Genomic DNA, 26,659 nt, shown 5'->3' on the forward strand with positions numbered 1-26,659 from the left:
GCACATCGACAGTGAGCTATGAAGCTGCCCTCATGCTGCTGCTCTGTAGGAGAATTATTTATCTCGTGCTCTATTCCTGGGAGGATGCTGTTGACAGCATCTCATCTCACTGTCTGAGTACCACCGGCTTCCATTAGAGCCCGAATTGCAATACGATGTCTTTGTGGGTGGTTTGCCGGGTGCGCTGCATTTAAAAGCCTTGAAAGCAGAAGTAATACGGAGGCAAAGAAAGAAAACATTTATTGTTTATGAATGTGGTGTCACACAGGTCCTGTCAGAAAAGAACAGGGAGGTGATGTCTTGGTTTGAGGTCTGTGAAGTAGTCCTGCCTCCCCTTCTGCGCTTTCAACAGGCAGCTGGCCTTTGGAGTTGTTCCCGTCACGAACAGTCAGCACATTCGTGTAAAAGCAATACATTGCAATTGCAAAAGACAGTCTAACATTCCACATGACAGCTAGGTTTTACATTGGTGATGCCCGTTGTAGTTTCTATCGTTATAAAAATGTACAGAATAACATTTTTTTGTGTCTCAGTGCAAAAGATATATTCCAAAGGAATTTCAGAAAAGCCGTGCCCCTGACAAACACCCCCCCCAACCCCCCTCTACCGTCTCCCCTGGTTTGTGCCCCTGGAATAAAGTAACTGGCCTTTTTACAAGACCACAAATAAATAACCAACAGAAGCAGTTTTACAGTCACCGTCAGATAGCAGCAGTGTTTCAGCTTTGACTTTAAATACATATTCACAAACAACAGTGTGTCACTGTACACCCACAATTCATCAGAACAACTTTAACTATAGAGAATAATAATTACAGTTGTATTGATAGTAGTTACCATGACAACAACAACGAAAAAGAGCCAATGTGTCACAGCTGCATTAAAGTATTTACATTGCTTTTTCAAGTTCTGTGGCTTAATTTCCCGTGTGTGAACTACCCAAGTAAAAGAAGGCAATGGAGTGTCTCTAAGGTAAAAGGCTGAGCGTGGGGAGTTCATCAGCTGGTGCAGATGCTATTAATGGAGATGATGGCCGGGTCCACCAGGCCCAGCTCCTCGTGCTCGTTCACGCACAGCTGGTAGCCGCAGCCGCGCCGGCGCTTCAGCGGCGTCACCTTGGCGTCGGGTTTGGCGCGCGGCGGCAGCAGGAAGCCCACGCTGCCGGCGATCAGCATGTGCCAGATGCTGTGGATGTAGAAGTAGTTCTCCTCCGTCTCCACGAAGGCGTAGAGGGCCACGGCGGACGCGGCGATCATGGTGCCCGGGAAGAGGAAGAAGACCCAGCGCTTCCAGGTGGGCGGGTAGCAGCGCCGCCGGCGGATGGTGCGAACCGTCTGCAACACACACACACACACACGCACGCGCACACACACACGCGTGCACGCACACACACACATGCACACACGCACGCACACAACCACACACACACGCGCACATGCGCACACACACACACACGCACGCGCACACACACGCGCGCACGCACATACACACACACATGCACGCACACACGCACACACACACACGAACACGCACGCACGCACACACACGCACACGAACACGCACACACGCACGCACGCACACACACACACACACACACACACACACACACACACACACGAACACACGAACACAGGCGTCAGCATGTGGTGCAAAGCGTCGCATCCCCCGTGAGGCTTGGTTTGACAGGTCGCATTCTAGGAACTGGAACTCGTACCTCAGATCATTCTATGTTCTTCCTGTAACTCACTCCAAATTAAAAAGTAAATGTCTAGAAATAATCAGTTTCTATCAGGAAATGTTTATGAAACGAAGGCTCCCGTAATAATCTTTTCACACCTTATTTTGCCTGTGAAATGAGTTTTTTCCTGCTTTTGCTTTCGTACAGTAATTTAATGAGAGCATCTCATGTGGAAACTGGATATTGAAGTGGTCAAGATGGAGGCCAGTGGGAAGTAAAAGCAGCAAATCTGCATCCGTTTGACTCGGATTCGTGCTGCAGTGCATCACACTTGTCATAATCAGCTGATAGATCGCCAGTGATGACGTGTTTGACAGATACTGGTTACTTGTTTAATGCAGAGCTTGTGCTCAGGCTTCTTCTTCTCGGTGGTCCAGTGGCGCAGGGGGACGTGAACAGTTCTTTACAGATTTAATATTGGCTTCCCTGTCAATTTTAATTGCTCCATTAACATCATCATTTTTTTCCCACACAAATGGAAGCCAATCATGAATAATTTCATGTATTTTGCTCCAGGGTGGAGTTGTGGCTGTTGCTGAATGTAAATCCAAGCCAGGACAAAGTCAAGTGTTTACACTGGAACCCCCTGGAAAGGGCTTATTTTCCAGTTAAGACAATGTCGCATGCTTCCTCCCAGCGTAAGTCACGGACCTCATTTAGTGTGGGGGCTTAAGAATATTTGGCATTGACAGATTTGAACGGGTCCCGTCTCCTGACAGCTTATGACACCCCTGCAAAGCGGCGGGCGCTCGGTGCCCTCCGCTCGGCTGATCTAATTCGGTTGTGTCTGGGAACATTCCGAGCGCCGGGCTTTGCAGCAACATGACAAGTCCAAATGAAAGGGCTCTTGTAGAAAATGTGTGTCGCTCAAACTCGGAGGCGCCGCCGAGGAGCGGGCGCTCGCTGCCGAGCAGCAGCTGAATTATGAAGTGTCAAGTAATCAAAGCGCCAGCGCAGGTTTGTAGAAGGAGACACGAGATTAGCAGCAGAGTCGTGCGAAGTTTGAGAGAAAACTCATTTCCCTTATTTCGATATTTTGGCTCATGTATCGTCGCTCTCTGCAGATATTGTCACAGGAGACCAGACGATGATATTTGCATTTTATATTCATGTTAACAACCCAATTATAATTAAATCAGAGTACAAACGTGTCAGAACCTGCACAAAAGCAGCAAAACTGCGGAAGCCAATGGTTTTATGCAAATCTCTGAATACACTCTCGTTTGAATTATGCAGCCGCACAATGCATGAATTCTGCAGCGCTGTTGTTAATCTAAGAACAAACAAATCAAGTCTGTAGTAAAATACACTGCCTCCCACCAGCGGAGTCAGAGCAGGTTTACATGCTGGAATTAAACGGCACTTCATCTTCCACACTTTCCTCCATCTCACACAAAGATGAAGCGCAGCGCGACGACTCCCACTCTTTATTCGATGCAACGCCGTTTCTTTTCTCTTCAAGGAAGCCACAAACCCTGTTTTCAAACTTATGTCAGAGGTTTGGCGTTAAAGGCTGTTTTTTTCCCGAGAACCTTGCCCGAAAGACTATTATTTTTTATCTTTTCAGTTCAGGGAGCACATTATGACTCGGAGAAGAGTCAGTGGAAGTACAAGCTGACTTATAATGGAACTACAGCCCATGACTAATACCCACAGGCTGCAGAACTTTTAAAGACCCTTCCTTCCTAATGTAAAACAGCTTCCTTGGTCAGAAACCTACAGTTTTTAGCCACGCACATGTTTCCGTCCTGTTGGCTCAAGTGACAGATTAATCCCTTTACACCTCTGTGGGCGAGGAACAATAGAGGGACCGCGCTGACCCGTGTCATCTGCATGTTCTTACAAGCCTCCACAAATGTCAAGCACACATTATGTATTAAAGTAATAATAAGTAATATATCGCTTTTAAAGCAGTTGCACATTGTAAATGTAGAAATATTTTTTTGAGATTTTGTTGATGATGTTATTTTTAATGAAAAACTGATTTTCAGTGGGAGTTGACCCAAATGATGGCAGGTGATACTTAAGAATGAAGGGAAACTCAGATTTCTGTGAGGGGGCGTGGCTAAGCGACAGGTAGGTCCAATCACTGCTGCTCAGGTGAATCGTCAGAGCGCAATGCATTCTGGGTGTTGTAGGATATGACCATTTTCAACCACAACATATTGCTTCCGTTTTTCCTGTTTTCTCTGGACATAGACCATCAATGTTAAATGTTGTTGCACATTTTTGCTGATAAAATCTAAAATATTTATAACACATCTTGCTTTTTAGTGGTGAAGTATCGTTATATGAAATTTTCCTTTCCTCTCTGTGTAGCTGGAAAGATGTGCATCCTTACCCATGCCACAGCCATGATGCCCAGAGCAAACAGACTGGGTCCCAGCAGGTTCCACAGACCATGACGGTCCAACTGCAGGGCCATGGACAAGGACATCGCCCCCAGCAGATACAGCACCTTGACAGAGAAACACACGCAACAAGAACAGCAACTCAGCAACGCGCCACACGAGAAGGAGGCGCGTGGTCAAGAGGCGGCCCATTTATTCACCGGACGGCCGTTCATCCTTCAAAGCCCCCGTCTCCCGCACGCGTCGCGTGAAGATGAAGGACGGTGGCCAATACTTTACAGTGGGATGACACGGAGCTCTGAGCAATGAAAGACTAAGATGTTGTTATTCCTTTCCCGGCCTGCACCTGCGTCCTGTTTGTGGCGCCGAGAGCTCCACTTTCCCTAACACAGCTGGTGCCACGGTGGAGATGCTAGTGGAGAGGAGTGCTGCAGAATGAGTGAAGCCTGAATGGGCCACGGAAACTGCTGCTGCTGCTGTGAGGCACAGAATCAAACCGCTTATCTGGACCTAGTCACTACGCCGCTACTAGAAACTCCAGCCTGAAAGAAAACTCTGCTTGAAACTCCCATTACAGTAACATGTGCTGAGAAGCGTAGAGCACGACAGGCCGAGAAGCTCCGTCTTTTCATCCTCCCTCTAATGTTGACTACACAGACAATCAGTGAATGACAGGAATTACTGTATGCAAACAAAATTTGTTACACGAGTTCAGCTCGACTCAAACTTAGAATTTCAAAGTGCTTACAGAGCAAAACGCTGACCGAGCTTATTTGGCATAAATAGATGTAACAGTCGCTAACAATGGGGAACCGTGTTGCCACTCTCATCTTTTTCGGCAACCCTCACAATTTGACACTAAGCCGCAGGACATGAAGGAGATACGGTCGGAGGTACAATCAATAAGCTGCCCGTGCTCCAGGACCGCGCCAGCCCGTGCACCACGCCCGGGGGCGGCGCCTCCGACTGGGAGGCGGCGCCCTGATAACAATGGGGGAACCTGCAGCCGCGAAGGGATGAGCCGCCTGCAGCCGAGCACGACTAATTGGCCCAGACCGAGGAGAGAGGAGCGGCGCCGCAGCCGGAGGACCCGCGCGGTCCAGTCATCAGTCATGCTGCACCGCTGGACCAGACAACAGCCGCCAACACGCGCGTGCACGCGCACATGCAGGCGTGATGCATAATCGCTCACCGCCGCTGCGTTCACTGTAATTTATCATTGTGTGTCAATGTGACACAGGCTATTTTTAGCTGACACATATATTTTCGTGGCTGCTGATACAGATTTACACTCTAGAGTAGTGGTGCATGTGTGGAGTAGAAGCACATGCCGTGTGTTAAAGTCAACAATGAAAGGAAGCAGCTTTGAGTTTAAAAACCCTGAAATTGACTTCTAATTATAATTATTCTTTTCTCAGCTTCCAACATTTTGTTGCAGCTGTGGTCGACAGATATTCATTTTATCTGCTGTTTGGTTCATAAACTGGCTTTGAGTGTTTGAGTTTAGTACCACATCCTTTGGTCAGAACCACAGGACCACAAGTATGAGACAAGTCCTCGGTTTTAATGGGAGAACATTCAGTGAAAAACAAATTTGTTTCAGGTATTTGATGCAAAGCTCGTTTTACAAATGAGAAAACCCTGAGGAAAACAACCTTCAGCAGTTCCTGAAGGTCTTTTTCATGTGAACTAGAAGAAAGCGCTTGTAAAGTATTCCGCTCGTGGGGACCTGCAAAGATCCGAACAACAAACAAAGGAGCGCACGCTCCGGCTCCGGCTCCGGCGCCGACGCGCGGTTCCACCTCTCGGTCCTGACACGTGTGATTTGATTAGTGACTGCGTTCTGCAGCCATCAGCAGCACTGAAAACTCTGGAGTACAGCAGATGCTGGCAGACTCCCCCCTCCTCCCCCCTCCTCCCCCCGCGTCTGGTTTATGGACACAGACGCATTCACACACAGGACGGCCTGGTGCTCAGCCAGCGAGTGACCCGGGGAGAAGGTGCATCTGTTAGTGTTTACTGTTATTCACCGCAATATGTCAACAGGCAGGGATGCTGCACCAAGCGCCGCCCACTCCAACACATTCGTCTGTCCGTTTATGGAGCTCAGATGCTCCTTCATTCATCTACGCAGCTCTGCAGCTCTGCAGCTTTTCAGGCCTCGTGCCGCCAGACCACAGCAGCATGACCAGACCCACAGACCCACAGGCCCACAGAATCACAGACCCACAGAATCACAGACCCACAGACCCACAGGCCCACAGAATCACAGAGCCACAGACCCACAGAATCACAGACCCACAGACCCACAGACCCACAGAATCACAGAATCACAGACCCACAGACCCACAGGCCCACAGAATCACAGAGCCACAGACCCACTGAACCACAGACCCACAGACCCACAGAACCACAAATCCACAGACCCACAGACCCACAAATCCACAGACCCACAGACCCACAGAATCACAGACCCACAGACCCACAGAACCACAAATCCACAGACCCACAGACCCACAGGCGACACCAGTAAACAGCCCAGTAGATGACAGCAGCGTTCTACTCCAGCTCCTCTAGATCTCGGTTTTAACCTGTTGGATCTGAATTCTTTCGTGTCTTGAAGCATTTGAAAGCTGAGCTTGATGTTGTGCTGGAGCCTCTGCGATGATCGACTCACAACACTTGGACCGTAGAAGGGTTTTTTTACCTGTTTGATGATGGACTTGAGCCGGGCCATGGCAATGACAGTCACCCACACGGACATGAGCGAGCCGAGGAAGTCGCAGAACTGCAGGACGTCGTACTCCATGATGCAGAAGACGACGATGCCCGGCTGGTCGCATGCGTGGTAGAACTGGCAGGGAGGAAGGACAGCACACACTCAGTACAGTGAACACGCTGATGAGCTCAGTGGACAACACACCACAGAGACATCTGCTACCGGCGCTGGGCTGACGGGGGGTCCCCATTCAGATAAATGTAGTAGCTTTGTTAAGTCAGGGTGACCTCAGCCTGCAGTAGCAAACCTGCTGAGTGGATTTCTCCCTCATTAAATATCTACAGGACAAAGGCAGATTTTGAATTTTTCCATTTTGCTTTCTTTGTGTATTTAAAGCATTGGTCCATAGACCAACTATTGGTCAGAGACACCACAGGACCGCCTTAAGCAGCTGGGACGGTTGTGAACCGCTCAATTCCTTCTATAAGAGCAGGCGCGTCTGCACCCGTCCACACCCACAAGCCTTTAACTGGTATCAAGCCGCCTGTCACTCACAGTGGAGAAGAACATGGTGAAGATGTAGACAGAGGCCTCCAGCAGGTAGTGGCTGCGGATGGCGATGGCCACAGGCGGCACGAACATCAGGTTGCTGAGGCAGAGCAGGAGGGTGGAGAGGAGCTGGAAGCTGTAGGAGTAGGCCTCCGAGTTGTCTGTGCAGCCCCAGCCCTCCCAGCCTGACACAGACACACACACACGCACATGCACACACACACGCACACATGCACACACACACACGCACGCACGCACGCACACACACACACACACACACAAACACACACACACACATGCACACACACACACAGACACACACACACATGCACACACACACACACACACACACACACACACAAACACAAACACAAAAACACACACAAACACAGTAAATACTAAGACTAATGTGGATCTAAGGAACTACACAGGAATCTGAAGGAGGAGGGATTCGTGGGCCTTTGGGCTTCTAAGGTTGGAAAAATCCTGTAGTTCAATCCGTTTCAGTTTCCTTAAACTCTAAATAAACTTTAGAATAGTCTCCTTAAATATTCTGGCTACGGGCTTGAAAAGAAACTACTATAGATGAATCAATTTGTCTCGAAATCTCTGCTTTAAAGTGTCTCTTAAAAATGGATAAAATATTTATCCCTTGACAATATGAATCTTTTATCAAGCCCTTCGCATAAACAGACATTTCTTTCTGTGCAAAATAAGCCAAACCACATATGCGTGAAGCTGTTTACTCTGCACAATAGAGCCTCCTGGTGTGAACTCCCTTCTGTGCTAAAACACCACTGCTTCGCCACTCGAATTGGATCCTAATCAAGTGGTGGATTGGATAAGACAGTGTGAATTAAATATTCTTGAGCACTGTTGAGCGGAGGCTTTGCAGTGCGAGACAGGCCAAGGGCAAGTGCTGAATGCAAAGTGCCTGCCAGGAAGGAGTCACACATATGAAGTATGACAAGGAACCGAGGCGCGGAGAAAGCGGCTGTGATAAGAGGAGATCAAAGGCAGGATTAAAACGGCCTCAGAGGACATGCTTTGTTTAGTTCCATAAGCTCATCTTTTATTGAAAAGCTGTTCGTAATTAAGAGCGTGTTTTATTGTCTTATCAAAACGGCTTCTATTAGAAGATTAATGCCCGGCTGCTTTATGGGCACGTACAATTTAATCACTGAATTGTCAGTTCAGACCTGGAAGATGACCTGCGTCATCGCACCTTCCTCGCCTCCATTTCCTTGTCACTCTGCATGATGTATCTTCCAACAAATCAGACAGCCTTTGTAACAGTCATGACCCAGTTTCCTTATAAATATTTGATTTGCTCGTGTGCACAAAAGCTTCTGCTTCTTCTCATTTTTTTCAGAAAATCCCTTTTAATTATTCATTTATGGCCATGTTCTTTGCACTGTTTCCAATCTATCAACCGAATGTTTTGTTGGTAATTGTCTCCCACAGCTCACTCATTGTACAGCGAATGCAATTAAGGGCTAAAACTTCCAACCCGCACACCCACAAAAACAGCAGCACCGTGAAGCAGCGGACGTCACCTGCTTTGCACTCGCACGCGGCGTAAAGGTAGTTGTTGGTTCTCAGGAGCTTGCACTGGCCGTACGTCCCGCAGTCGTTGATGCAGGGAGTCAGGTACGAGCGCATGTAGACCTCGGCCGTGACGTTGGTGCACGTCTCAAATCTGCAAAAGTCACAGACAGGCGGGTTCAGCGTTCAGCAGGAGAGCAGGAGGCTCCGATTAGGCACAGTAAGGAGTTTGCTTTGCAGCGGAAACGGCCCTTCAGCCAGTGGACCGACGGCCGTAACGTCCTGAACGCACAGTGGAGGAGGCCACTAACCTGCACGTTCACTGCGCGATACCTGCGGCTTCTCAGCACTTCGGCACTTTGCAGTTTTAGTATCGTCAGATGTCGGACTCGGCCACCTCGTACCATCTCCGAATTTATAAAGCAATTACAAAAGTAATTCCCCACAAATGAGGTCTGTGCGTTGGAGACCAGCCTCAACTGTAGAGTTCCTCTCTGACAGATTAACCTGCATTACTTATCTTAATTAGGTACACAGCCCACCTGCACGCGGCTCCGCTGCCTCCTTTTGCTCTATTTCTGAGAATATCTTTGAAGAGCAGCATCAGAATGCACACACGTGGGTTTCATAACCAGCGCAGGAACATCTCCTGTTCATGTCTGGCGCTGGGATGGAGGAACTCTGGCAGGTCTGAGCCCACATTGTTGCGCTCCTAATTGTTCGCTCCCACAATCAATCACAGCGAATGAAACTCCAGATGGTAATACTGTAAATGTGTTTCTCTGCCTTTTGCCAGGATCCATTTTTAATTGAGACAGCTGCTTACTTCTTTATTGTGAAGTTTTATCAATCGACTTAATTGTAGCCTTGAAGAGCACCTGTCATTCACGGGACCTCTGCTCTCCTCTAACGAGGCCTGACTGATTTAACGTGAGTGGGAAACTAACTCGGATTCTTGCGGCATCTTCATACCTCAGCAATGTTGTCTGTGTGAGGAGTCCGTATCCCACGCCATCTGTTATTATCTGTTATTCAAATTCATTTGGAACTCCCAAGAGGCCAGAGAAAAGTCTGCTTAATTTCATTCTGTTCACATTTTCATGCCATTAAGGGTTTGGCAAAACAGCTCAATCTGCCGAATGGCTAATACTTAAGAACTCCGGGAGACAACTTGATGGAAACTTCCCACATTCTCGCTCCAAGATTTCTCACAATGGCTTTAAACAAAACTGAAACACTCAGTGTGCGCTCATAGCAGTCATCCGTGGGTTAGACTGTAGGTGGGAAGAACAACAGTGATACTGACAAGCAGTGATAGAAGCAATGAAAGAGTAGAAAACACCAAAAACATTATGATGCTGCTTTGGAGACCAAACTACTGTCTCCTGATAATTTCTACTTGAATGATGCCACAAAATGATGTGCAAAGCTTGACTTTAATTCATCCTGCTTGTTGTTGGGTTCATTGCACTGCAGCTGCCATGGAAATACCAGGTAGAGAGGAATCCACTGGTCACTGCTGCTGTATGTGTGTCCACCAGAGGCACCTTCAGGAATCTGCCATTCGGCAGATGGCGCCATTTAAACAGCGCCCGGGTGCCTTCATTATTAATTTTGGTGAACATAGTGATTGTCAGATGAAGATGGGTTTTTAAGAAATACTGAATGTGCCATTTTGCAGTTGCCTTCTTGTAATTGACAGCAAATATTGTCTCACAGAGGTTGCTGTGGGGCTCTGGGAAGGAGCCAAAGAGCTGATTATGAAGCTGTCAGAAATGTATGAACAACAGTCATTCAACTGGTTGTAGTGATTTTCAGCTTGTAAATGTCAAAAAAACATTCTGGTCCACGACTAGAGCAAACGAGACAATTAGCGCTGCTGTTCCCGTGGCAAAGAAATGGTTTGGCATCGTGGGAAATATGCGTTTTCTTCCCAGAGTTACATGAAGAGATGAGTTGACAAACTTAGCTTAGCATAAAGACAGAGCTACTGTACAGTTATCTGGCTCTGTTTGAGCAAACCTCCAAAATGATGAGATGTTGAGAAATGAGAAATGTTTTAAAAATCATCTATTAAACTAAACGATAAGATAATGTTTTAATAATTTACTTCAACTTTATACATTTCTTGTGTATCTAACTTAAATATGACAAATGTGAACATATGAATGATTAAAAGTACATGCTTTTTGATTTAGAATAAAAGAAATGATGATGCCTCTTAAATAATTATGGCTCTTCATGCTTAACTAATGCCTAATAGTGTGTTACAGTCTCACCCGTGTTCGGTGGCGCACAGGGAGCGCAGGCTGAGGTACCAGGTGCCTGTCTGAGGGTAAGGAATCCTCAGCTTGGTGATGTTGGTGGAGGCGTTCACAGACAGGAAGAACCCGGCCCCCGACTCTACCATGGAGGAAGGAACGACGGGTGCAAGATTAAAGCAGCTTTACGTGAATGAAATAACAGAACAGGTGGAGTGACCAAAACAAATAGAGAGAGAATTTACACTGAGCTTGAAGTGCCATTAAACCAACTGTAAACTGTGTATGAACAGTCACGAATTTAGGAGTTGTCATTTTTAGCTGTTAAGGTGCAGTACATAGTAAAGTACATTGTAAAGTATATAGTAAAGTACATTGTAAAGTTCATAGTAAAGTTACAGGAGGAGGTTTCATACCCGATTCACATTTCAGCGAGGAGTTTTCCCGCAGGAAGAGAGGCATCCCATGGTTCAGGCATCCGAACACGGTGACGTTAGCTCCCTTCAGCGCCGACTGCAGGACGACACACAGGCAAACGTCAGCCGCGAGCCGCCACCAGCGCCTCAGCTCCAATTGAGCCTCAGCGGCTCATCCAAAACCCGCAAAACCACCAAACGGAGCGCAGCGCTCTGCTCCAGTCTGCCTGAGGCGCCGAGATGAAGATGTTGACAGTTTATCTCCTTAAAGCATCAATTATACATTAACACGCTCACGGGAAAAAACAAAAAGACGGAAATACTGGAGATTCACCCGAGAAACGCAGTGTGCTTTTACAGAGTGATTCATTGTGAGGAGACGTTCGGAGGCCACTACAGCCCCATTTGGTGCGTTTGTGTTTGAGCAACAGGTGCACAAACAGCAGCCAGACAGAAAGAGGAGCATTGTGGACTCAAGTACTAAATCTGACACTTCATAAGCTTCAAGATGCCTCCTGATCATTCAGCGCCTCTTCCTCCGGTGGCGCAGAGCCCGTTAGGTGCAGTTTACAGTGTTGATGTGAGTTTGACAGTCAAACAAAAGCCCAACAGACGAACAACATCCAGCACGTCGGTGCATTTGCTCCGTGTCCGAAGGGAAATAGAACCGGCGCCAAGGATAATGTTCAGAAGGCAATTATGGCTTGAATAAATAAGATTCCCATCAGCCCTTTAGCACCAAACGAGCATAATGTCAACGCAAAGAAGCCGTAACGTTGCTGATTAATGCAATGACTCAACAAACGCTTTGCCAGGTGCTGAAGTTTCAAACTTCCTAAACTCACCATCTGGCCCCGAACCTCCTGGTTGTAATACTTAATCATGACAGCTGGCCTTTCCAAAGTACCAGGATGAAGGATTGGGAAGCACTCACAGATGGTAGCATCCAGTGCCACCACACACACACACACACACACACACACACACACACACACACACACACACACACACACACACACACACACACACACACACACACAGGTCAGGAAACCCTCAGAGATGAGCGCCTGCCATCAGGGTTCCTCCGAGCCCCGTCAGACCCGGCTCACCGGCGCTTTAACCCACACCAGGCCCAAATGTCCTCACTCAGTTCATCCTCGGACCTTTTCCTGTAAAACCACCTGCAGGTCAGAGTTCTCACAAAGCCAACCCAGTCTCAGGAAGCAAACCACTGCACTGGGACCTTGTTTAGGACGCGGTCTCAGCCGCTTCACACCGAGCTAACAGGCCTTTGATTTACTGTGATGCTTTGAATTTGAATGAGCCCCTAAATGGAAAGAAGCGATGAGATTCCGATGTTCTGTATCCTCAAAACACAGAATATGCAGAGTTATTTATCCACATATGATGAACTGCAGCAGCTCTGCTGTGTTGGTGACAGTCAGAGGCGAGTGACGCAGGCTTCAGAGACCACATGTCGCTGCACTGACGCACCCCTCGGGTGGATAACACCTTGACAAACTATCTCTGCCTGTTTGAGGCCCAGAAACATCCTGGGTCACCAGGAAACACGTGAAATTACGGAAGCGAGATGGAGGCGATTATTGGCGGACGCGTCTGATCCTTCTCACATCCATCATCCGAGCCACTGGTGAGCGTTAAACTAGGAAGCTCCTTTGTTTCCTCCTTCGCCCTGATGTCTGTGTGGAGCTGAAATTAAGATTTTACTGATAGGTTTGGAGACTGAAGCTGACTCTCAGCTCAAGCTCCTGTTGTTCAAAATGACCACTGTGCATCTTTCTGCTGTTTTTCTTTTGCCTTTTCACTGTACACGTTTTAAATTCCCGTCTGGTGTTAAACCTTAATTCAGTCTGGGCTTTTATTTATTGTTATCTTGTGCAGGACTGTGTAACGCTGTTTGTGAACGCCGCTACATTAATCATACTTAATGTTGTGAATTATATGCCTGCTTCATTAAGCAGCTGTTGATTGTGATTGTTAAATGTGAGTGGCAGGGCATAATTCAATCAGGGGCTCTATCCTCCGGTAATTCAACGCTCAAGGTCACTGACCTGAGCAAAATACTCCAGAAAGACTCAATTAGCATCTTCATACAACAACAGCGCATATAGAACAATAGCATTGCACAAACAGAGGAGAGCTCACGAGTTCTGCTGTGAACTCGTGTGGCTTCGGCTCTGCTGGATTTCCCTGGAGTTGGGCTGAGGACGTGCCAGGTGGGACACAAAGCCAGCGGATCCAACCCCGCGGCTGAACACGGCGCATGAACCAAAGGCTCAACATCCCAGTGAGCAAACTAATTAAAGAGCGCCGCAATTTGAATTAAAGGAGAAGCCGAGCGGCCTCGTATTCGGCAGAAGGATTGGAGCGCGTCACACCGGTGCCGCTCGTCGCTGGCTCATACGTCTCCATGTTCAATACTTCCAAATCAAATTACAAACACGCTCTCATATGTGGAGGCCAAGAGGCGACTCAGGTGTGAACACATTTAATCCACTTTATTGCTGGTCTGCTGCCGCAGCATCGGGATGCCAGGGTGGTTTCATTTTGCCAGACGTGAGGTTCATAGAGTGAATGTATATGGAAGACTAATGCTTAGCTTTTACAATCCTTCACCAAATGCCTCACTGTACCTGAAAAAAACTTTGAAGAACGGAACTGAAGCGGCAAAAGCGATGCGCTGCCAGTGGAGGTGTCACTGGGAGTAAAAGCCATATGCATTCCCTTCACACGACTGATGCAGGGCAGACAAGCAGCTCCAGCTATTGTCTCCTAAAGCCCTGCAAATCTGCCGCAGTCGCCCGATGGCAGCCGCCGACCGGATCCTGCACCTCTGACAAGCGAGTGACAGATCAGCGCTGAGAGGGGAGAAATCTGTCCGCAGAATAATACAGCGTGACATTCTGTGTGAAGAACGCGTCTGAGAGCTGAGAGGACGATCGGGAGCGGGTTCCACCACGGCGCCGTCCGCGCGGCGGCTGCAGAAATGCGCGGGCCGCGTTCGAAGGAAGGTCGGCGGCTCCCGCGCACGCGAGCACGTCCAATGTTCCCATTCACACGGAGGCGCTGGAAGCAGCTGCATGGAAGCTGCTCTTTGCAGAACCGGCGCAACCCGAAAACGAAGTGCAAGTGATTTATCGGCGGCGAGTCTGCTGGAAAAACAAGACGTAACACCCGACTCGATTTGAAATTGATGAACGGTTGATAAAGCAAACCCTCCTCAAGGTCTGTTCAATCGCTGTTTGGGAGCCTTCGATCACAACGCGCTGCTGCCGAGTCCACAGTCGCTTTCAAGCAACAACAGAGCTGAGAATATGAGAAATGTGAGCCTTCGTAGCATTCTGCTGATGACAGGTTCAAGGAAACAGCTAAAGGAGCTGGTGTCCAACCAGGTCTGTCAGTATTTAAATTGTCGGACAGGCGCAGTTGTTCTTTCATCTTCTTCCACCTGCTCCCCTCCTTCGGGCCGAGCCACAGGCACCATGGGCTGAAACCGCCCTTGACCAATATCTGTTCTGAATGCAGGGAGATGAAACCGATATCAATCTATCTCCCAGGAAGACAGGGGAAAAAAGTGCATTTCCCAAAATGTCAGTGTTTTCCTTTGAACTGAACAATCAAAGAGATCTGTTAGCGCTATCCCTCATCCCCTGCTTATTTCAACGCTGGCTCCAATACTTTCCATTACAAGTAAAATCTTTAAAAGTCCATCTGCCAGCGCCGCTCTCCAGCATCTGGCTCCCTGCAGACTCCCAGAGCCACAGCAGGTGCATACGCAATGCTTTGCTGTTGGAGGGACAGCGCTACAAAGACACAGCACATCCCGTTTGGCTGATTTTTGCATTGTGTTTGCTCTCAATTAGGGACATATGTCACGAGCCCAAACACTGGCGCCTGCTTCCCCGCGAACCTTTTCAGCTGCCACAGCAAACTCCGCGGCCATATGAGCATCCATATTTAGCAGCACAGCTCAGCCAGACACGTAACCAGCCCAATTATTCACCGCTGTTCGCTGCATGTTTTGTCTCCACCTAATTCTTGTCTCCTGGAAACCATGCATTTCCTGTTGATGCTTCATATTTGAACACAATGCAGCGGGATCTTGAACTCACCGTGTTGAGCTTCAGCTCCATGTTGAGGACCCCTCCGCTGTCCAACACCGGCATGAGGTTGATGGCGAACACGGCCGCCCGGTCCGGCGGGATCGATATGTTTGGGCCGAAGAAGACGTAGAAGTGCACGGAGAAGGTGTCCAGCTCGTTGCGCAGCGTCGGCCGGATGGGCCAGCACTTGTTGGCGTCGGCGGCGGGCGCCAGGTAGACGACGCCGTCCTCCGAGGCGCGCGCGCCGCTGGCGTTGTGCGACAGGCCGGGCAGCGCCGCCGCCGCCAGCGTGTCCGACAGGGAGAAGCCCATGGCCGAGCCGAAGGACTGGGGCATGTTCATGGAGGAGCTGGGCTGCGCTTGGTCCTTGGACAGGTTGGACTTGGAGCAATCTGTGGGGCGGGAAGCGAAGGCCGGTCGTGATGGAGGTCCAAATGCACCGCGCGTCACGTCACGGTCGAGTCAATGAGCGGCACAAACAAACACTTAGAACCGGGTGAGATGTGCATTATTATACGCGCTTTTGCAAATGTTTGCGACGATCCCCCTTGGCTGTCGTCCCCAACGCAAACAGCGAGGTTCAGAGCTCGACATGGTTTTTAATGAGACAAATACTCGCAGTAATTGCACACGGCCTGTTTTAACTAAGCACAAAAGAAGCCCACTGCAAAACCAGCGCTGACGGAGAGGACCATAAAGCACCACCGATCCCCTTGGGAGCAGCGTTTCAAAGGCTCTTCCAGCTCACAAGTGTTTGCGTAGTGTTGTTTTTGAAAGGGTTTGAAGCATCGCGGCGTCCGTTTGTGCAGCTCGGAAAATACGGAAGCGCCAAATATTGCCGGCTTGAATTAAACTTCAGCAAAAATAAGTCAAATCTGTGTAAATCGGTTATTATCCTAATGCTGTGTGAGGAAGGAGGCGTTGTGTAAACGCACGGCCTCTTAGCAATCACAGTCCAAAGAATATGCTTGGCTTTGCTTTCATCAACAGGAGCGCTCCTCAGTTTCCAGTAATCAGCGGAGAGCAGGACACCTACGGCGAAAACGCCGTTTAAACAGCAATAATAAATAATGGAGTGCGAGCTAGTTTTAGCACTTTGTGTCTGCCAGTGGCCGCGATACCTGCAAATTGGTGTGATTTCACATAAGAGCACCGATTTCTGAGACACCTCATAACAACAATAACCAATAACAGCGTGGAAGCGGGAGAAGGTGACGACTCCGCGTGGCATTTTCTCCCTGAACCTGAGCTCTTCTTTAATTTAAATCCACAAAAGGTCAAGTAAGATCTGCCAGGCAGAGAGGGCGAAAGACAAAGTGTGAATAATTAGTGTCTGTGTTGCTATGGTGACAAAGTGCACAGTACAGTGGCGAACAGGGGGAGGTGTTGGCTCCACGGTAGTGGGCTTCCCACTGATTTGTGAGCCCTCCCTGTGGAGTGAGCCTAAAGAATGTCCTGGCTCTGCTCAACCCAAAAGCAGCATGTAGCACTTAAGCGCGGTATCAGTGGCCTCTTAGCAGACGCGTGTGAACCGCCTCCGTTTGGGCTCTGGCCTTTTCTCCAACAAGCCTCCTAATGGCCTGGCTGTGCCTGGCTGCCCGTTCCCCTTTTCAGAACACATGTCCAGAATTCAATTCCTGCCCCGCGGATCCGATGAGTGAGACGCGGACTCGGTTCCACCAAAGAACTGCTCGTTGGGTCTAATTAAAAGCCATACGCCTGTGTAATTCAGCATATTAGTTATAATATGATGCACAAATCCACTTTGGTCTAATTGATGACAGCACTGTGATCTTAAATTACACATCCAGAGCAGCAGGGAGAAAAATAATGAACGCTGGAAGTAAAACAGACAAACGATGGCGGCGATAAACGTTATCTCAATTTGTTTGAAAACGATAGGATAAAAAGAGAAGTTCCAACACGTCGCTGCTAATAATGACTAACAGTGTTCTAATTGGTAAAATACTCTCACTTACACAGTGGCTTCCACGTCGCAGTAGAGAAGGTTGTGATTAACGTTGCAAACAAACCTTTCACAATAAGAGCAGAAGCGGGAAATAATAAATCTGGATCAGTTCCAAATCTTTTGTGCCACATTATTAAAAATAGTTTTAAAAAGGAAACGGGCTTCAAACAACGATGATGAGTGTAAATATTTTCCTGTGATTATTTAACATCTGTGTAGCAGCCTAATATGCTGTGGCGGCTTCGATTTAATAGCTTTGCAGGGTAAATGTGACTTACTGGCTTCATTTCTGCATTGTTTACTTTGTAAATGATGTAACATGACTCTACTTTCTTATTTACTATTTTGCTGCAATATTTGTGCAGAAAGGGTCATTTTCAACCAACATACTACCAATAAACCTGCATAGTCAGACCCACTGTAATCTGATGATACCAAATGAGTACGACTCGATTGCTGGTTGTAACGACAAATCATTGCAGCTTTACTTTGGGGAGATAAAAAGGAAATAAGACACAGACCTGTGACCTGCACCCCGATGCGAAAGTAGACATCGGAGTTGCTCAGATATCTCTCCACCAGGATGTAGTACCATTGTTCCCAGGCAGGTACGACGCTTTCTAATTCACAAGGGTTCCACTCCCTGCAGTCGAGGGCACTCGAGTTATGCACCGGTGGCGCCCGCGCTCTTATCTTCAGAACCACGGGACAACTGTCACTGCTCCTGTTCTTGGTGCTGCAGTTTACCAGCTGAACCTTCACCTTTGATATATAATTGGGGATGAACACTCTGCACACACACACACACACACACACACACACACACACGCACACACACACAGGTGTTTAAGACAGGGACAGCAGCCGTTTGCTGAAAGCTGTGCACCGACAGAGATAAAGCAATGTATAATATCCATAAACACTCAAGTTAATATGTTTGTTTACAATATGTAGGATGTGTAAAATATTATTCCTAAGAAAAAAAACTGTGTCTATCTTTTTAGCTACTGTATATAAATTGCTTTTGGGATTTAAGACCTTATTGATCTTGAAAAAATCAATAAATGAAAATAGGGCTTGGGAAAAAACCCACAATGCTCTGCTGAAAACACTGAGGTGAATTTTAGGCTTGGCAGAGTTAATAAAGGTGAACACACACAAGGAAATTGCATCTTTTTTATGAAAATGCAACCCAAGCTTATATAGAAGACTCCAGGAAAATCATAATTTAAAATGAGGCCTGGGGCGATAGATTGTGGCAGTAAAAAAGTTTATTTTTCTCTTTAGCCGCTCACAACCATGTGTGTGACGTCAGTGAACCTATCTTTAGCTTCACTTCTTGGAAGACTTACTTGTAAAGCGCTGATCTATTATGGACAGGGATCATCTGGTCGATGAAGTATCCAGGATAGAGCACCGATATTCCAATTATCCTCTGGACGATGAGCTGCGGTTGGAACAGGTACTGGCATTCCTCAGACAGTCCCTGCAAAGAGAGCACGGCGGTCACTCACCAATGGGCCTCAAACGCTGCCAAAGAGAAGATCAGTCGCTGCTGTGACCGGCTGCGAATTCCTAATGGACTGTGTGCATGAAGCTCGTCAGCCTGCAGGATTCATATCACTCAGCGTAACGCGCACCTGCTATTTCACTCCTGTTGTTTTGAGGCTTTAATGCTCGATGTCCATTAGTGTGAGATGAGCGAGGCTTGGTTCTGCACATGATCGCTGGTGAAATGTGTTTTTGAAAGGAAGGGGGCGCGTTTCACCTGATGCAGGGGGACAGGTGTGAATGCAGAATGAGGCCCCGCGTCGCTGCCAACTAACCTCTGTGCCCGAGTCACAATTACTGTGGCATGTCATTACTCGCCAGCCGCCGAGGTGACCCTCTGATTTATTACGGCCTGTCACCGGGACCTGCACGCGTCTCCAGGACCCAGTTCAAAAGGCTTCAATTAAGCTTCAGCGAGTAACTGCAGGCAGCTTTTGATGCTGTTTGATCATTTTCTTGCCAAAAAAGAATTTGAGGAATCATTTATTTGTCCAGGAATTTCCATTTTGACAGGATGTTAAACCGTCTCGAGCTACATTTAGACTATAGAGCATTAATAGCCCTATTTCAACTGCTCCACTAAGACGATATGCACTGACTGTCCAGTTTATTACAGTAGATATAAGTACACGCTATAATGCAATCCATCACAGCAGAGCTGCAGTAAATGCTCCGTCCTCCACTATGACAGTGGTACGGTAGTTAGTGCGTCTAACCACGTTTTAAGCCGTTACACTCCTGTTTACGGTGAATCACTCTAACATTAGATGCATTGGGTTTGATTGTAAAGCTGTTTATCCAGTAACTGATGTGTTTGTTGCTTAAATGAAGAACTAGGCCAATAACGAAGTCTGAGTACAGTAATAATATTGCAAAATGGTATACGATATAAATGAAGAAACATATATAGAATACATATAAGTATATTTCTATAGGAAGTAATAAAAAGTCAGCATGCGCTGTTCGGGCCAACTGTGACTTAATGAGCGTCATAAAGATGAAATGATGAACACTCCTTCCTGAGTTGATTGTGTAACAGACTTCTTCACTAAGTTGCTCCTCGATGCACACGTTTGGTTGCGACACACCCGCAAACATCTACAGACGCAGCGGTGATGACCGCACGGTCGGATAAACAGCTAATATTCTTTTCCTCGCTCGCGCTAAGCTTTGTATCAAGTGTAATGACTTCGAATCAGCTCGTCGTGCAACCAAGCGTGCAAATTAAAAAGTGTCAACAACGTTATCTAATGTTGCTTTTTGTTCCGGTGAAAGTGCGATGAGGTTCAAGCAGGAGACGGAAGCGAGGCCTCGTGGCTCCACGGACGCGTCCACGCAGCGACCCCCGCGGACGGAGCGCGTCCACGCAGCGACCCCCGCGGACGGAGCGCGTCCACGCAGCGACCCCCACGCCGCCTCTGGGGACCGCGTGACAGGAAACGCAGCTCACCGCCGCTTCTTTCCGCTAAACGCAGCATTTAACGGAGATCGCCTGAAACGCCGCGTGCGGCCGCCGTTGCGCTCGCGCTGTTTCCAGCCGCGTTACCGGAAAATATCACGGCCCAAAGAAAGGAGCAGTTCGCTTGAACATCGCCTCACAGGGCGGAATGTGTGAAAGGCGCGCCGTTTGCGTGCGCGCGGCGCGGCGACGGGGCGCGGCCACGTGTCTCCGCCTGTGACACCGCGGCAAACCAATTCTTTTGTGCGCCGCGTCCACGGCGGCTTTTGATGGTATTTCTGATTGTTGTGCAGGCGCAGTCCGCCCGCAAAGGAGGCACAACGGAACCGGCGCCGGTGACAAATGAATAGCCTGAAATGGAAATCAGCAGGTGTTTACGGCCAAACAGGAGAACAGGACGAGATGTAGAGAAGTCCCCGGCCCCGTTCTGCCTCTTTAAGCTCTGCAACACGAGCTGGAATACTAATCCCACAAATTCGCTCCCATCATGTTTATGCCACGCCTTTCCTTCATGAACAGAACTTATCTCAGCTGTAAATGTAGTTACATAAATAAACCCCGTGTTTCCCACAGTGGGAGCTCTCCTGCTCCTGCTCCAGTGGGATCCATTCTACACTGTGCATTTCTGTGTTCTGTGGTTCAGGTTCACCTTGACGGAGATTTTGCCCTCATCCTTGGGTAAATGTGCGGCCAGGAACCAGTCTCCGGGGAGGGGGCTGCTCACGTTGAACGCCCCCGTGGTGCGGTTGGGGAGCGTCCAGGTCAGCGTCACGGCGAAGGACCCGGGGACCGCCGTGTCGCGCGGGAAGCGGGTGTGCAGGGGGTTGATTACTGGCGGTGCCCCGGACCTGAAGTACCTATTAATCACAAAGCCAACATTCAATTTCCTGTTAGTGCTAATGTTTTCATCAACAACGGCGGCACCAGCCAAACGGTGGAACTCATCCATAGGAGCCGCTGACGACAGCAGCGCAGATGGCGCCTTCTGTTTAAATCATAACACAATCACACCCAGCTTCAGTCGATGTAATGACCAAGTCAGCGACGTCACAGGAACACAGAAGAAGAAGCCAGACAACATCGTAGAATGAGCAGAAAGGCTCAGTGGCGCTGTTTATGGGTGGGGTCCAACAACGGGACCAGCGGGACTTACACAGTCACGTTGCGGTTGGGGCAGCTGTCTCCAAACGTGCCCCCCTGCTCCTTGAAGGTGATGAGGTTCCATACGGCCATCATGGTGTCGTCAGGCACATTGAAGTGGAACAGTTCCACGCTGGCGAACGAGTTGAAGGCGTTCAGCTTACGAGGCGTGCGGGTGAAGTATTCAGTCACAAAAAGGCAATCTGTGGGGGACAGGGGGCGTTAGTGGGGGGGGGGGGTCTTTAAGTGACGACAAGCAGGGAGACCATGCAAATGTTGACCTGATGGTGGTGTGTGTGTGTGGGGGGGGGGGGGGGGGGGGCGTCTTCTGGTCCTCTGAGCACAGAACACAGTGGCTCACGAATAAACACAAGCGGCGACGGATTCATGGGTGAGAATAAAGACAACAAAGGCAATAAAGGCGGAGGTCGCCCCGTCCGCAGCGCCGCCTTAAACCCCTCAGCCTCAGGAGAACCTGCTCATCTAAACACGGGATCACACGCTTTAACTCCTCTCAGACGGAGCTGCATGTATGCGAGCGCACTCCCGTCCCGTATAATGTCAAATCCCCGGATTAGATCCACCGAAGGCTCTGCATATAAAGAGCAGCGGGACAAGTGGCAGGTTTAATCTGCCATATTACCTCCATGAGCAGCGCGGGGAGAACACGGGCCGAACCGCTGGGAGCCGGAACGCCGGCGGAGCAAAGTGTGGGACTGCGCACATCTGTATTATCCTCAATGTGAAGATGTGTGTGTGTGTGTGTGCGTGTGTGTGTGTGTGTGTGTGCGTGCGCGCGCGCGTGTATGCGTGTGTGTGCGTGTGTGTGCGTGCGTGCGTGCGTGCGTGCGTGTGTGTGTATGCGTGTGTGTGTGTGTGCGTGCGTGTGTGTGTGTGCGTGCGTGTGCGTGTGTGCGTGTGTGTGCGTGCGTGTGTGCGCGCGTATGCGTGTGTGTGCGTGTTTGTGTGTGTGTGTGTGTGTGTGTGCGTGTGTGTGTGTGTGCGTGCGTGCGTGCGTGTGTGTGTATGCGTGTGTGTGTGTGCGTGCGTGAGTGAGTGAGTGCGTGCGCGCGCGTGTATGCGTGTTGTGGTGAGTGTTTGTGTGTGTGTGTGTGTGTGTGTGTGGTGTGTGTGTGTGTGTGTGTGTGTGTGTGTGTGCGTGCGTGCGTGTGTGCGCGTGCGCGTGTGTGCGTGTGTGTGCGTGTGTGTGTGTGTGTGTGTGCGTGTGTGTGCGTGTTTGTGTGTGTGTGTGTGTGTGTGTGTGCGTGTGTGTGTGTGTGTGTGCGTGCGTGTGTGTGTGTGTGTATGCGTGTGTGTGTGTGTGCGTGCGTGTGTGTGTGTGCGTGTGTGCGTGTGTGTGCGTGCGTGCACGTGTGCGTCTGAGTGTGTGTGCGTGTGTGCGTGTGTGTGCGTGTGTGTGTGTGTGTGTGTGTGTGTGCGTGTGTGTGCGTGTTTGTGTGTGTGTGTGTGTGTGTGTGTGTGCGTGTGTGTGTGTGTGCGTGCGTGCGTGCGTGTGTGTGTATGCGTTTGTGTGTGTGTGCGTGCGTGCGTCTGAGTGTGTGTGCGTGTGTGTGCGTGCGTGCACGTGTGCGTCTGAGTGTGTGCGTGCGTGTGTGTGTGCGTGCGTGACGTGTGCGCGTCACACACGTCTCCACTTTCCTCTCGTCTCATTTGCAGCTCGTATTCAGATACTACATTTGGCGACTCTGCCTCCAGAGCAGCGTGAGCCCAATTCATCCCAGATTTAGTGAGACAGTAAGTGAGCTCACGGAACTAATGCTGCCATTAGCCGCCGCCGCCGCCGCCGCGCGTTCGCCTCTGCCTTTTGCCTCCGTGTTGATGGCGCTGAGTCGAGCGGCCCAGCTCCCTGTGAGCAGCATTAGCGCTCACGCTGCTCCTACGGACACAGCCTTAAGAGTGAAGAACAGGGCTGAAGCCACGGCACCGTCAGGAGCCGGACACGGATCCCCACAGAGAGGCCTCATCTCATCTCAGGCCTCTCATCTCCATTCTGGGCAAACGCCCTTTGCATTGAGGCTCCGTGTCCTTGCGTTCCACGGGTTCCTGCGACTGAGACGAGGAGAAAGCGTCCACGTCACAGCCTGACGCTCCACACCTGGATCAATAGGAGCCACGGAGCCGCTGCAAAGCTGACGATGACGGAAACAGAGACGCTTCCTGCCACGCATCACTAAAAGTGAACGTCAGGCCAGAACAGGTTGATTTAACGCTTTCCGACGTTCTGCACCTCTGGAACCGAGACGCGGATCCTGATTGCACATCTTTAAATGACATTTTTAAATTAGGATGCGCTTTTATCACCAACCTTCAGGCAACACAACCTTGTACACAAGTAAATCACCATTTATTACATCATAAATAATCTTCCTCACACTCTAAACATAAAGTGGCCTGAGGGGCGAGTCCCTTTAAAGGCTCTGTAAGACGATTACTAAGGGCATTTCCCAGTCTTTTACTCATCCTTTTACAGATTAAGAGTCGAATAAACAAATTCTAATGTTTTTATTATTCCTCACTTTACATAAACACAGCAATTTCAAGTGTTGACAGCTTGCGGTGCATTATTTTTAGCCGTGGTTCATCCTCCTTCACGTCTGCGTACAGATGTGCACACACCACTTGTCAGAACTGTCACACAGTTATGATTCTTTGATTTCAAACAAATCGGCAGCTGGGAACGTTGTGACAAATTGAATATGTGAGTGAACGACATAAAGGCGCGCGTGTGCTCTCAAACTGTCCGCACGTATGAACGAGACTCGGCAAAGGACACGCACCCGAAAGCAGCACAGCAGCCGCGGCGCCAGTCCAGCAGCCGCACACTGTAAACACACAAACACGCTCGCACTCGGGGGTGTAAACACGGCGAACTGTCTAAATATAGTTGTTTACCAGCTAAATAAAGTCATCTCGCTTCAAGATTAACAAATGGCAGCAGAGCTCACCCGCCTTCTTACTGCACGCTCCTCATTTGACTAATCTCGTCAGCGAGAACCTCCCAACCACTGTTTTACTCTGTTAGAGGCTTAATATAGACATAATCCTGCTTTTTGTCATCTCAGCCACAGATTTATCCCCAACGCTCAGCCCGTCTTTAAACTTTATGTTTTGGAGCAGCTACTCTTTGAAATTTCTCATTATCTTGAAGGATCCTTAAGTCTCGTAAACAGCTCCCAGAGGAGAGGCATCTGTAAGAACCAGGCAGGATTACTGGACCTTCACTTCAGCCTCACACACTCGCTGTCAGCAGCAAAAACCACACACACGTCCAATTTCCCTCCCAATGAGACCCAGGCTGGAATATAAGATGTTTCCTCCTTGTGACATGTACAAGAACAGAAAGTGGGGGAACTGGGGACTGGGGACTGGGGGGGGGGAGTGGAGCTTTCAACAAAGTCAGAAGATTTAGACAAACTGATGGAGCAAAACGGCAACAAGTGCGTCCGTCAGGAACCGCAGACAGACCTTCACGTCTCCACAGAGCTCAGCAGCAGCAGCGGTGGTGGATTCACTGCTGGAGCCTTTGTTTCAAGCAGCAAAGACGCTTGAGGACCAGAAAACATTCTTCAAGATCATACTAGCACAATAACGAAGGGACTTTTGGTCACCTCCTGTGACAAATAACTGCATTCAAAGAGATTTGAAATGTAACTTAAGTATCGCCGCTGAATCCAATTAAATGTGGCCATGATCAATACGTCTGAAGGCAAAACAATAAAGATGTGGCTGGAAGCTCGGCGTCTTCGCGTTTGCTGAGATCTAACGCTATGACAGCGAGCCTCAACTTGTCTCTGCTTCTTTATAACAAGTGGGAAACAAATAGAATAAAGCCCAGAGGCGCCGAGAGGCAGCGTCCAGCCTGGCGAGCTCTCCTGTGGAGCTCAGGGGCATCTGTCAGTGCGTTGAGTGCCATAATTAGCAGCAACCTTCCCCGCGCGTCACGTAACCGGAGCCGCCCCGTGTTAATGAAAAGCGTTTGGTCTAAAAGCATCCGCGGCGGCGGCGGTTCGGAGGCGAAACGGGACGCGGCGACGCCGCTGCCGCCGCTGCTGTGGAGGATTTCAGCACCACCGACAAAAGGAACAGCTCCCGTGAATCCAAGCCGCACACTCACACACACGCGCGCGCGCGCGCGCGCCGAGCGGAAGGGACTCACCTCCAAGAGCGCAGAGATAGGTGTAAACAAGCACGCGGAGGCTCGCGGGGCTCCATCCTGAGCCCAGACGCTCCCGTTGCAACATCGTTACAAGCGAAATACTTAGTGGAGGGCTCCAGCCCGGCTGCAGTTCTCAGGCGCTGTGCTGGTCTACATTTTTTCAGATTTTTTTTTTTTGCCAACGACCAGCTGTTTGTGCATGACGTAATTCAGACGACGACGGGACAGCGCCTCCTCTTTGGCTTTGATTTGACAGCCTCAATATGTCGACTTATTTCATTGGACGTCCGCGCCTGTCAGTCCGAGCGCGGCGCAGACGTCGATTGCACCACACGGCTCGTCACTCCGGCGTCCGGGCCACCGCACAACGCGCGCACAGGCCCGAGGAAGGAGGATGCAGCTGCTGCCGGAGGCTGCAGCCTCTTCCCCCAGGACCCGGGACGGAAAGTTGTGGGGGAGGAAGGAGCGGGACGAGGCATCTGACCCGCTCAGATACGTCTGCTTTCTGGAGACGCGGCAGAGGTCTAAAGACCATTTATGTCCTTTAAATAAAAATGAGCATTGACTGAAATTATATCTATTTACAAACGTGTCTAATACAAAACATAAAACATGGATGACTCCTGCTGTCTTCTTGGAATATGACCGTGACATCAGGGGA

The 26,659-nt window shown here is 49.2% G+C and overlaps 1 protein-coding gene across 1 annotated transcript; it reads right to left on the bottom strand.

Moving 5' to 3' along the window:
• Positions 1–222: 222 nt before the first annotated feature.
• On the bottom strand, positions 223–26,365 carry tmem8b (transmembrane protein 8B). Its single transcript, XM_029161821.3, has 13 exons — positions 25,999–26,365; positions 21,835–22,024; positions 21,331–21,538; positions 19,024–19,157; positions 18,193–18,461; positions 15,712–16,094; positions 11,579–11,675; positions 11,181–11,304; positions 8,913–9,055; positions 7,363–7,541; positions 6,796–6,942; positions 4,079–4,195; positions 223–1,333 (listed from the first exon to the last, which is right to left on the bottom strand). Exons 1-13 carry the CDS (start codon positions 26,081–26,083, stop codon positions 998–1,000), a joined length of 2,412 nt encoding a protein of 803 aa, XP_029017654.1. The 5' UTR covers positions 26,084–26,365; the 3' UTR covers positions 223–997.
• Positions 26,366–26,659: the final 294 nt, after the last annotated feature.

Source organism: Betta splendens, chromosome 9, assembly GCF_900634795.4.
Source record: "Betta splendens chromosome 9, fBetSpl5.4, whole genome shotgun sequence".
NCBI classification, from domain to species: Eukaryota; Metazoa; Chordata; class Actinopteri; order Anabantiformes; family Osphronemidae; genus Betta; species Betta splendens.